Source organism: Electrona antarctica (assembly GCF_951216825.1).
Source record: "Electrona antarctica genome assembly, contig: scaffold_56, whole genome shotgun sequence".
Taxonomy (NCBI): Eukaryota; Metazoa; Chordata; class Actinopteri; order Myctophiformes; family Myctophidae; genus Electrona; species Electrona antarctica.
Genome location: NW_027638622.1, coordinates 338190 through 351787, shown reverse-complemented (window position 1 = coordinate 351787; position 13598 = coordinate 338190). Strand labels below are relative to the sequence as shown.

The 13598-nt window shown below is 48.6% G+C and overlaps 1 protein-coding gene across 1 annotated transcript in view; it reads right to left on the bottom strand.

The window, feature by feature from the left end:
- The window catches only part of LOC306917903 (sodium- and chloride-dependent taurine transporter-like), a gene marked incomplete at its 5' end in the record, with an annotated part of 81888 nt that overhangs the window by 35419 nt on the left and 32871 nt on the right, over positions 1-13598 (bottom strand). Inside the window, 3 exons of the mRNA XM_079530802.1 lie at positions 4225-4394; positions 5258-5405; positions 5623-5762. Coding sequence (XP_079386928.1) covers positions 4225-4394; positions 5258-5405; positions 5623-5762 — 458 coding nt within the window. The remainder of the gene's footprint in view (positions 1-4224; positions 4395-5257; positions 5406-5622; positions 5763-13598) is intronic.

Genomic DNA, 13598 nt, shown 5'->3' with positions numbered 1-13598 from the left:
GGCCATATTCCTCTTTTTAAAATCTCCCCGGAGGAGATTAGACAAATTGGCATCTTATAATCGCCTTTTATCCTGAGTGGGGGGGACAGGGGGGACGGGGGGGACGGTGAGAAACGTTAGCGCGGAGGAGGAGAGACGAGAGAAATTAAACTTTTATTGAATGCCCCAGTTAGTGGATCCAATCCAGTAATGTCCCCAGTTAGTGGATCCAATCCAGTAATGTCCCCAGTTAGTGGATCCAATCCAGTAATGTCCCCAGTTAGTGGATCCAATCCATGCAGTAATGTCCCCAGTTAGTGGATCCAATCCAGTAATGTCCCCAGTTAGTGGATCCAATCCAGTAATGTCCCCAGTTAGTGGATCCAATCCAGTAATGTCCCCAGTTAGTGGATCCAATCCAGTAATGTCCCCAGTTAGTGGATCCAATCCAGTAATGTCCCCAGTTAGTGGATCCAATCCAGTAATGTCCCCAGTTAGTGGATCCAATCCAGTAATGTCCCCAGTTAGTGGATCCAATCCAGTAATGTCCCCAGTTAGTGGATCCCCACACTGTGAATTATTACAACCTTGTGGATGTGGCGTGGTGAGTACATAAAGTCTGCCGTGGAAATAACAATAAGTCGTATGTCTCTCTGGAGAGTGCTTTCTGTTCTCTGGCTGATAGTAAAATAAATGATGATAGTAAACCTTAAGACTTCTTTCTACAGGATGACAATGAAACAACAAGGCACTTTCTGCAAATTAGATGAAACCTTACTTTACAACACTGGTTTTCAACCCTTTTCACATCAGGTCCATTATATATATTCTGCATCTGAGCCACGGACCACCGTTTGATGACATTTAGCCTCTCAGACCCATCTGAGCCACGGACCACCGTTTGATGACATTTAGCCTCTCAGACCCAAAACTAAAGAATATGTTGTTGTTGTTGGATCATATTTTGTCCACAATTCCATGCTGTATTGATGTTGGTACCATTAGGAGAGATAACAGGCAAACGTTCATCAATAACAATTCTTCTACATTCTCTAATTGTGTAGACTTCTTGTAAATTAACTAACTAGACCTGTAAGTGCCCGTCGCAGTCGGCCACCGGCCTACTTGGGAACGATGCAACTTGGGAACCTAATAATATACGTTGTCATAGCACCTGTTTTAACTGTCAGCCGGTGTCCCACATGGAGATCTGTGTATGTGCCTGTGTGTGAAGACTGCAAACTGAAAAGTGTACTTGGCAATCAATTCGGCCCACTGGCAGAGCCTGATTGGTTGAGCCTCAATTAGCTGAGGCAGAGGCTGGAAATTGCACAGCTGAAAGGAGTTGGCCTCATTAGGCCCACTAGCAGAGCCTGACCAGGTGAAAGGAGTTGGCCTCATTAGGCCCACTGGCAGAGCCTGACCAGGTGAAAGGAGTTGGCCTCATTAGGCCCACTGGCAGAGCCTGACCAGGTGGAATGAGTTGGCCTCATTAGGCCCACTGGCAGAGCCTGACCAGGTGAAAGGAGTTGGCCTCATTAGGCCCACTGGCAGAGCCTGACCAGGTGAAAGGAGTTGGCCTCATTAGGCCCACTGGCAGAGCCTGACCAGGTGAAAGGAGTTGGCCTCATTAGGCCCACTGGCAGAGCCTGACCAGGTGAAAGGAGTTGGCCTCATTAGGCCCACTGGCAGAGCCTGACCAGGTGAAAGGAGTTGGCCTCATTAGGCATACTGGCAGAGCCTGACCAGGTGAAAGGAGTTGGCCTCATTAGGCCCACTGGCAGAGCCTGACCAGGTGAAAGGAGTTGGCCTCATTAGGCATACTGGCAGAGCCTGACCAGGTGAAAGGAGTTGGCCTCATTAGGCCCACTGGCAGAGCCTGACCAGGTGAAAGGAGTTGGCCTCATTAGGCCCACTGGCAGAGCCTGACCAGGTGAAAGGAGTTGGCCTCATTAGGCCCACTGGCAGAGCCTGACCAGGTGAAAGGAGTTGGCCTCATTAGGCCCACTGGCAGAGCCTGACCAGGTGAAAGGAGTTGGCCTCATTAGGCCCACTGGCAGAGCCTGACCAGGTGAAAGGAGTTGGCCTCATTAGGCCCACTGGCAGAGCCTGACCAGGTGAAAGGAGTTGGCCTCATTAGGCCCACTGGCAGAGCCTGACCAGGTGAAAGGAGTTGGCCTCATTAGGCCCTCTGGCAGAGCCTGACCTTTTGTGGTGGTTCTGGAGAACCGTGGGTCCGACCGACTCGATACCGGGCACTGCACTCCCTGTGGGGGTGTGGAACGCGTGTGTCGAATTTGAAGTTGGTCGAACGGTTCTCGAGTTACTTGTATTACACACACGCAGACACGCACGCAGACACGCACGCAGACACGCACGCAGACACGCACGCAGACACACACGCAGACAGAGACGTGGCGCATTTATAGTAGGATTCACATGTTTAACAATAATGTAACTCTTGAGAGCCTAAAATGATTCATTTTATGCTCTCAAGAGATCATGACCCCTAGCTGACCTGGTAATGACCCCTAGCTGACCTGGTAATGACCCCTAGCTGACCTGGTAATGACCCCTAGCTGACCTGGTAATGACCCCTAGCTGACCTGGTAATGACCCCTAGCTGACCTGGTAATGACCCCTAGCTGAACTGACTGTTACAGTGATGCGTTTAGAGGTTATTAAAGTTATGCTCCTGTATTTAGACTCAGTTTCCACACTGGCGTCGAGCCACAGAAAACAGCAGATCTACAAGCTCACAACATGTTGCTGTTCCACGCGTTGTGAGCTTGTAGATCTGTTTGTTTGTTTTTCGGCGCGCGGCTGATTATATAACATTAACTCAGACTTCTGAGTCACGTTTAAAAATGTTGATGTAATGTGTGTGTGTGTGTGTGTGTGTGTGTGTGTGTGTGTGTGTGTGTGTGTGTGTGTGTGTGTGTGTGTGTGTGTGTGTGTGTGTGTGAGCCAGAAGCAAAGCCACCCCGATGCACACGCACACACAGAGTGAGACACAGTAATGGAACAAGCTAGTTTCTAGAGCCGTATAAATCTCTCTCATGGGGGTCCATGGCATACCTCTTCAAATGGGGGTCCGCAGGTTAATACGTGTCAAATTGGGGGTCCTTGACATGAAAAACAGATTTGTGGCGGACCTGGTGACGAGGCCGTCGCGCTATGATGACGAAACCGGAAATCAAGCCATGCTCTGGGCTGCTAGGGCTTCTGGGAAAATGAGTTCAATGCATGTGAACGGTGTAGTTCTAAGTGCAGTGCAGCTGCTCTCACTGGCTGTGTTCGTCTCGCATCGTAACGGCGGCCTGTTTTTCTCTTCAACAACAAACCATGGGACTATTTTTCGTGGATCAAAGCTGCAAATACTTTGGCGTTATGCTCCAAAGGTAATAAGACAACCTAGGCAGCCTCTAGGTAGGATGGATCTAACCCATACTCTTAGCCTGCCGCCATTAATTAATCCCTCGATTGCGTATTGCCATGGTTTAATCACGCGTGACACTTACTTTGAAGAGCCAAATATCCGTAATCGCATTTTACTATGAAACCATTCCGTGTGTGTTGACGAAGCTGGTGCTCGTTCTCTCGGTCGGTGGTGGAAAAAGTGGACCGCGAGTATCACAGCGCCTGCTACAGGCCGTTGAAAACGCTTGTCTGGGACAAAGCGTCCTCTGCAATGTCGCTTCTGTGAGATAAAGCCGTCTGAAAACAGAGCCGACAATGTTAGTGGATGCGCGCGCATTTTCAAAATGGCCGCGCCCATTGTGTCAGAAGCATAACAAAGCTAACTGACGGTAGATTTCGATACGATCGTATTAAAACATGCATTAATGAATACATCGCTGTTAAAACGGCTTTTCCGTTTGTGGCAGGCTACAAGATTCTACGTTTTAAAATTCCTATGTTCCTGGCGGGTAAACGATTAATAAGACAACCTAGGCAGCCTCTAGGTAGGATGGATTTAACCCATTTTCACCTGAGATCAGATTCTATAAATGTCTTCTACATCCTGACAGTTTTCTGAAAAAGCTATGTTTCATGTGTCAGTCATGTGTCAGTAATTTTTCAAAAATAGCAGATCTACAAGCTCGTAGCGCGCCACTCGGTGGCGCGCTATGAGCTTGTAGATCTGCTATTTTTCAATAGCTAAAGCATAACATAATGCTAACACCAAAAGGGGTTCCCGCCCAAAATGGCACCTGTGTCTTGTAAAGGGTTAACAGAACACACCTGTGTCTTGGGGCCTGATGGGTATCCTGCTCTGATTGGCCGGGAGGATCTCTAGCTTGACGATGTCACCGGTGCTGGCCAATAGCTGCGTAGCTTCCATCAGAGAGCAGTGCTCCGTACTGGTGCTGTCTATCGATAGGATGACATCACCAGGGTGGAGCGCCCCACACCTGAGAGAGAGAGAGAGACATAGACATTACATGAGAGAGAGAGAGAGAGAGTGAGAGAGTGAGAGAGAGAGAGAGAAAGAGAGAGAGAGAGAGAGAGAGAGAGAGAGAGAAAGAGAGAGAAAGAGAGAGAGAGAGACATTCACTTTACATTATTCTTACAGGTGAATGTAATGCACAATGTATGTAAAGCGCCTTGGATAGAGCGTCGCAGCCCCGCCCCCTTTCATGACGACGAGACAGTCCCGCCCCCTTTCATGATGAGACAGCCCCGCCCCCTTTCAAGACGAGATAGTCCCGCCCCCTTAAGACGACGAGAGACGCGGAAGAGAATTCCCCCCGTTAATTTTCCTCATAGAAAGACAACTGGAGTTGTGAAAGAAAAACAAAACAAAAAGTCTTGTACCTTTTTTTCTCTTTCTAATTATTCGATTGGCCCAAACGATGTTGTGTTATAAACGATGTTGTGTTATATGCTTGTGTTGTATATGTTGTTATTTCTGACCTCTCAGCCACGCTGGCTTGTCGATGATAGCAACCTGCTTGTTGAGTTATATTCTAGTTAGTATATGTATTATGTTATGTTGTGTATATATGTGTATATGTGTGTATGTTGTAACTTACTGGTGACACTTATATGTCACCTCTCAGCCACGCTGGCGGGTCGTATCTTGTCGATGATGACCACCTGCTTGTTGTGTTGTATTCTAGTATATGTATTGTGTTGTGTATGTATATATATGTGTATATGTTACCTCTCAGCCACGCTGGCAGGTCGTATCTTGTCGATGATGACCACCTGCTTGTTGTGTTGTATTCTAGTATATGTATTGTGTTGTGTATGTATATATATGTGTATATGTTACCTCTCAGCCACGCTGGCAGGTCGTATCTTGTCGATGATGACCACCTGCTTGTTGCGGAAGGCGGCCGTGGTCAGACAGATGCCCAGAGCGGTGGACGGACCCTTAACGATCTCTATGAGGAGAGGACCGCTAGCCTGCTGCACGGACTCTGGAAGACAACACGCACGCACGCACGCACGCACGCACGCACACACGCACGCATTTTTGACTTTAGACGAGATGCAGCATCTTATTTTACAGAGGATCCAACACGCACATGAGTCAAATATTACATACATACAGATACAAGTATCCTACTATAAATGTGGCAAGTCTCTGTGCGTGCGTGCGTGCGTGCGTGCGTGTGTGCGTGCGTGCGTGCTCACCCATAATAGAGACATCGTATTGGACCAGGAACACAGCTTCCTGGCAGCTCTGCATCAACATGGTCAGAGCATCAGCATGTCTGGTCAGAGGGACACCGTCCATACTGAGGACTCTGTCCCCTGGCTTCACTGTCCCCTCCCTGAGAGAGAGAGAGAGAGAGATAGAGAGACTATACATCAGCATGTCTGGTCAGAGGGACACCGTCCATACTGAGGACTCTGTCCCCTGGCTTCACTGTCCCCTCCCTGAGAGAGAGAGAGAGGTACAGAGATAGAGAGACTATACATCAGCATGTCTGGTCAGAGGGACACCGTCCATGGACAATACTCTGTCCCCTGGCTTCACTGTCCCCTCCCTGAGAGAGAGAGAGAGATAGAGAGACTATACATCAGCCTTCACTGTCCCCTCCCTGAGAGAGAGCGAGAGGTAGAGAGATAGAGAGACTATACATCAGCCTTCACTAGGTGCGTTTCCATAAAGCCTTTTTTTTGCGCATTAAGGTTCTTTCGCAAAATCTCCTGGATGGAAACACCTCAAAATGCGCATAAGTCTGCATTTTTCGCAAAAACACTTTTTCGCTAGAAGGTGGCGGATTTTGGGGCTATATCGAAAAAGTGAAATGAGCAAATGGGTTATGGAAACACTTGCGGAAAATATTTCTAATTAGAAAGCATTTAACTCATTATATCGCTTTTAACAGTTGGAAAAGAAAAAAACACGATGGTGAGTATAGTGGACTTGTGGAGTGATCGAACGGGAGGGTGGGTGGGATGTGGATACATAAATTATTAAATTTACACACTCGAGTCTCGAAGCCTCTGTCTGCAGGCTGAGGCTCTTTTGCTCTCCCCGGTGAGGGCGTTCGCCGTTGATCATGAAGTTAGATCGGTGATATTTCTCCTAAACAGCTCGGAACGAAACGGACGAGAGGAGACTAGTCAAAATGGAAATGTACTGTCAAGTCGCAGGGCAGGGGTCCCGATCGTCCCTGTACTTTGAAAACGAAACTATACCAGCCCCTGTCTAGACAAAAACACACGCCTATTTATTTAACAGACAGCCTGTTTGAAAGACAGCCTGTCCCAGTGGCCAATCTGGACAGCGGACTTCATGCAGACCAACTTGAATAGCCTAAAAGAACGTCAAATGCACCGTGGTGAAGAACAAATCAGAGAAGTGTGTGTGTGTGTGTGTGTGTGTGTGTGTGTGTGTGTGTGTGTGTGTGTGTGTGTGTGTGTGTGTGACATGATCAAATAATCGTGTAAGATTATCCTGTAGTGTGTGATGCAGATGCTATCAGATTTCAGACATCAAACGGTAAAATAAATGTCAGATAATATGTGCCTCTCTGCACGTCTCACTTGACTGGCAAAATAGCGCCATCTAGGCCTACTGCTTATTTAATATCTCCAAAGAAGCGCATTTTATCAGTGGATGGAAACAAGAAAAATACGCTTTTCTTTTTTCGAATTACTTACTTATTCGCTTCCTATTTTCGAAATGTTTTGATGGAAACCCACCTACTGTCCCCTCCCTGAGAGAGAGAGAGAGAGAGAGAGAGAGAGAGGTAGAGAGATAGAGAGACTATACATCAGCCTTCACTGTCCCCTCCCTGAGAGAGAGAGAGAGGTAGAGAGATAGAGAGACTATACATCAGCCTTCACTGTCCCCTCCCTGAGAGAGAGAGAGAGAGAGAGAGAGAGAGAGAGAGAGAGAAAGAGCAAGAGAGAGTATGTAAGTAAAAAAAAGAAAAGTGAATTGTCTGTGTTTCCATTAAACTGATAATGTGCATTATGAAATAAGTTCATGAAATATGCAGTAGGTGGCACTGTTTTGCCAGTAAAGTGAGGCTCATGTAAAGTAGTCCTAACCCATGTTCACACCATTGATTTGATGCGCTTTGTGCGTGCTCTCAGTTTAACGGACGGGACCCCATATACTGTGCTGTAATCTGATCCCTGGTCAGCGGCTGACCGACCGTCAGCAAGTCTACAGCAGCTCGCCAGCGGGCATCTGCTGCTTTCACAGTATTGACGACACCTACTGTACAGTCAAAGAACGTACAAAGAACGATTTGTTGTGTAATGCTTGTCTTAATATATTCGGGGCACATGTAGCCTAGGCTATATGTCGCGGGACTCGATTGGAGCATACTGTTCGTTTATACTGTAAATTGATTGATTGCAGCTGCAAACAGTTGTGAATAACTTGTTTCATCGGCTATATAGCCTAGCCTACACGTTTAGGTTGCTTATCTTATGCAATGAATATAAATAAGAATAGATGAATCACATCTGTGCTTCATCTATTGTGTGTGTGTGTGTGTGTGTGTGTGTGTGTGTGTGTGTGTGTGTGTGTGTGTGTGTGTGTGTGTGTGTCTTGCATCCATACAGTAGCGATCCAGATATCAAAATGATATCTGAGCGCCCCAATCAACTCGGGAGGATTCAGACTTCATATGGGATCTTTGAACACACTACACAATTATTAATTGGACGGGTCGGGTAGTAGTAAATTGGGACCTTATATGTATCCACAACATCACTCCCTCTCCCTCTATCCACCATCCCATGCACCGTTCACTCCCTCTCCCTCTATCCACCATCCCATGCACCGTTCACTCCCTCTCCCTCTATCCACCATCCCATGCACCGTTCACTCCCTCTCCCTCTCTATCCACCATCCCATGCACCGTTCACTCCCTCTCCCTCTCTATCCACCCTCCCATGCACCGTTCACTCCCTCTCCCTCTCTATCCACCCTCCCATGCACCGTTCACTCCCTCTCCCTCTCTATCCACCCTCCCATGCACCGTTCACTCCCTCTCCCTCTATCCACCATCCCATGCACCGTTCACTCCCTCTCCCTCTATCCACCATCCCATGCACCGTTCACTCCCTCTCCCTCTATCCACCATCCCATGCACCGTTCACTCCCTCTCCCTCTCTATCCACCCTCCCATGCACCGTTCACTCCCTCTCCCTCTATCCACCATCCCATGCACCGTTCACTCCCTCTCCCTCTCTATCCACCCTCCCATGCACCGTTCACTCCCTCTCCCTCTATCCACCATCCCATGCACCGTTCACTCCCTCTCCCTCTCTATCCACCATCCCATGCACCGTTCACTCCCTCTCCCTCTATCCACCATCCCATGCACCGTTCACTCCCTCTCCCTCTCTATCCACCCTCCCATGCACCGTTCACTCCCTCTCCCTCTCTATCCACCATCCCATGCACCGTTCACTCCCTCTCCCTCTCTATCCACCCTCCCATGCACCGTTCACTCCCTCTCCCTCTCTATCCACCCTCCCATGCACCGTTCACTCCCTCTCCCTCTCTATCCACCATCCCATGCACCGTTCACTCCCTCTCCCTCTCTATCCACCCTCCCATGCACCGTTCACTCCCTCTCCCTCTCTATCCACCCTCCCATGCACCGTTCACTCCCTCTCCCTCTCTATCCACCCTCCCATGCACCGTTCACTCCCTCTCCCTCTCTATCCACCCTCCCATGCACCGTTCACTCCCTCTCCCTCTCTATCCACCCTCCCATGCACCGTTCACTCCCTCTCCCTCTCTATCCACCATCCCATGCACCGTTCACTCCCTCTCCCTCTCTATCCACCCTCCCATGCACCGTTCACTCCCTCTCCCTCTCTATCCACCCTCCCACATCTTATGATGCTTCTCTCTGGAGAGAGGACCCCCGGCGGGGGTCCCCGGCCCTATGGAGGGAGACCGTCCATGTCTGAGGACAGTCCACTGTCCTGTAGTACAGTGACAGTGGACACTAACAGTGGACACTGGTCAGTGGGGACAGTGTTGTGTATAAGTATACATCAGTGTGTGTGTGTGTGTGTGTGTGTGTGTGTGTGTGTGTGTGTGTGTGTGTGTGTGTGTGTGTGTGTGTGTGTGTGTGTGTGTGTGTGTGTGTGTGTGTGTGTGTGTGTGTGTGTACAGTGTGTACAGTGTGTATACATCAGTGCGTTGGCCTCAGGACCAGAGTTGCCCTTTATGCTTTGAAATAACCAGCAGCCTATAGATTATAAATAGAGCTACGACTCCATATATGGCATTGACCCCCCCCCAACAAACATTGTTCTGATATGTATGATAACATATGTATATATGTATGATAACATATGTTTATATATATGTATGATAACATATGTATATATGTATGATAACATATGTATATATATATGTATGGGAACATATGTATATATGTATGATAACATATGTTTATATATATGTATGATAACATATGTTTATATATATGTATGATAACATATGTTTATATATATGTATGATAACATATGTTTATATATATGTATGATAACATATGTTTATATATATGTATGATAACATGTGTTTATATATATGTATGATAACATATGTATATATGTATCCACAACATCACTCCCTCTCCCTCTATCCACCATCCCATGCACCGTTCACTCCCTCTCCCTCTATCCACCCTCCCATGCACCGTTCACTCCCTCTCCCTCTATCCACCATCCCATGCACCGTTCACTCCCTCTCCCTCTCTATCCACCATCCCATGCACCGTTCACTCCCTCTCCCTCTCTATCCACCCTCCCATGCACCGTTCACTCCCTCTCCCTCTATCCACCATCCCATGCACCGTTCACTCCCTCTCCCTCTCTATCCACCATCCCATGCACCGTTCACTCCCTCTCCCTCTCTATCCACCCTCCCATGCACCGTTCACTCCCTCTCCCTCTATCCACCATCCCATGCACCGTTCACTCCCTCTCCCTCTCTATCCACCCTCCCATTTACCGTTCACTCCCTCTCCCTCTCTATCCACCCTCCCATGCACCGTTCACTCCCTCTCCCTCTATCCACCATCCCATGCACCGTTCACTCCCTCTCCCTCTATCCACCCTCCCATGCACCGTTCACTCCCTCTCCCTCTCTATCCACCCTCCCATTTACCGTTCACTCCCTCTCCCTCTCTATCCACCCTCCCATGCACCGTTCACTCCCTCTCCCTCTATCCACCATCCCATGCACCGTTCACTCCCTCTCCCTCTATCCACCATCCCATGCACCGTTCACTCCCTCTCCCTCTATCCACCCTCCCATTTACCGTTCACTCCCTCTCCCTCTCTATCCACCATCCCATGCACCGTTCACTCCCTCTCCCTCTCTATCCACCCTCCCATTTACCGTTCACTCCCTCTCCCTCTCTATCCACCCTCCCATTTACCGTTCACTCCCTCTCCCTCTCTATCCACCCTCCCATGCACCGTTCACTCCCTCTCCCTCTATCCACCATCCCATGCACCGTTCACTCCCTCTCCCTCTATCCACCCTCCCATGCACCGTTCACTCCCTCTCCCTCTCTATCCACCCTCCCATGCACCGTTCACTCCCTCTCCCTCTCTATCCACCCTCCCATGCACCGTTCACTCCCTCTCCCTCTCTATCCACCATCCCATGCACCGTTCACTCCCTCTCCCTCTCTATCCACCCTCCCATGCACCGTTCACTCCCTCTCCCTCTCTATCCACCATCCCATGCACCGTTCACTCCCTCTCCCTCTCTATCCACCCTCCCATGCACCGTTCACTCCCTCTCCCTCTCTATCCACCCTCCCACATCTTATGATGCTTCTCTCTGGAGAGAGGACCCCCGGCGGGGGTCCCCGGCCCTATGGAGGGAGACCGTCCATGTCTGAGGACAGTCCACTGTCCTGTAGTACAGTGACAGTGGACACTAACAGTGGACACTGGTCAGTGGGGACAGTGTTGTGTATAAGTATACATCAGTGTGTGTGTGTGTGTGTGTGTGTGTGTGTGTGTGTGTGTGTGTGTGTGTGTGTGTGTGTGTGTGTGTGTGTGTGTGTGTGTGTGTGTGTGTGTGTGTGTGTGTGTGTACAGTGTGTACAGTGTGTATACATCAGTGCGTTGGCCTCAGGACCAGAGTTGCCCTTTATGCTTTGAAATAACCAGCAGCCTATAGATTATAAATAGAGCTACGACTCCATATATGGCATTGACCCCCCCCCAACAAACATTGTTCTGATATGTATGATAACATATGTATATATGTATGATAACATATGTTTATATATATGTATGATAACATATGTATATATGTATGATAACATATGTATATATATATGTATGGGAACATATGCATATATGTATGATAACATATGTTTATATATATGTATGATAACATATGTTTATATATATGTATGATAACATATGTTTATATATATGTATGATAACATATGTATATATGTATGATAACATATGTTTATATATATGTATGATAACATATGTTTATATATATGTATGATAACATATGTATATATGTATGATAACATATGTTTATATATATGTATGGGAACATATGTATATATGTATGATAACATATGTTTATATATATGTATGATAACATATGTTTATATATATGTATGATAACATATGTTTATATATATGTATGATAACATATGTTTATATATATGTATGATAACATATGTTTATATATATGTATGATAACATGTGTTTATATATATGTATGATAACATATGTATATATGTATCCACAACATCACTCCCTCTCCCTCTATCCACCATCCCATGCACCGTTCACTCCCTCTCCCTCTATCCACCCTCCCATGCACCGTTCACTCCCTCTCCCTCTATCCACCATCCCATGCACCGTTCACTCCCTCTCCCTCTCTATCCACCATCCCATGCACCGTTCACTCCCTCTCCCTCTCTATCCACCCTCCCATGCACCGTTCACTCCCTCTCCCTCTATCCACCATCCCATGCACCGTTCACTCCCTCTCCCTCTCTATCCACCATCCCATGCACCGTTCACTCCCTCTCCCTCTCTATCCACCCTCCCATGCACCGTTCACTCCCTCTCCCTCTATCCACCATCCCATGCACCGTTCACTCCCTCTCCCTCTCTATCCACCCTCCCATTTACCGTTCACTCCCTCTCCCTCTCTATCCACCCTCCCATGCACCGTTCACTCCCTCTCCCTCTATCCACCATCCCATGCACCGTTCACTCCCTCTCCCTCTATCCACCCTCCCATGCACCGTTCACTCCCTCTCCCTCTCTATCCACCCTCCCATTTACCGTTCACTCCCTCTCCCTCTCTATCCACCCTCCCATGCACCGTTCACTCCCTCTCCCTCTATCCACCATCCCATGCACCGTTCACTCCCTCTCCCTCTATCCACCATCCCATGCACCGTTCACTCCCTCTCCCTCTATCCACCCTCCCATTTACCGTTCACTCCCTCTCCCTCTCTATCCACCATCCCATGCACCGTTCACTCCCTCTCCCTCTCTATCCACCCTCCCATTTACCGTTCACTCCCTCTCCCTCTCTATCCACCCTCCCATTTACCGTTCACTCCCTCTCCCTCTCTATCCACCCTCCCATGCACCGTTCACTCCCTCTCCCTCTATCCACCATCCCATGCACCGTTCACTCCCTCTCCCTCTATCCACCCTCCCATGCACCGTTCACTCCCTCTCCCTCTCTATCCACCCTCCCATGCACCGTTCACTCCCTCTCCCTCTATCCACCCTCCCATGCACCGTTCACTCCCTCTCCCTCTATCCACCATCCCATGCACCGTTCACTCCCTCTCCCTCTCTATCCACCCTCCCATTTACCGTTCACTCCCTCTCCCTCTCTATCCACCATCCCATGCACCGTTCACTCCCTCTCCCTCTCTATCCACCCTCCCATTTACCGTTCACTCCCTCTCCCTCTCTATCCACCCTCCCATGCACCGTTCACTCCCTCTCCCTCTCTATCCACCCTCCCATGCACCGTTCACTCCCTCTCCCTCTCTATCCACCATCCCATGCACCGTTCACTCCCTCTCCCTCTCTATCCACCCTCCCATGCACCGTTCACTCCCTCTCCCTCTCTATCCACCCTCCCATTTACCGTTCACTCCCTCTCCCTC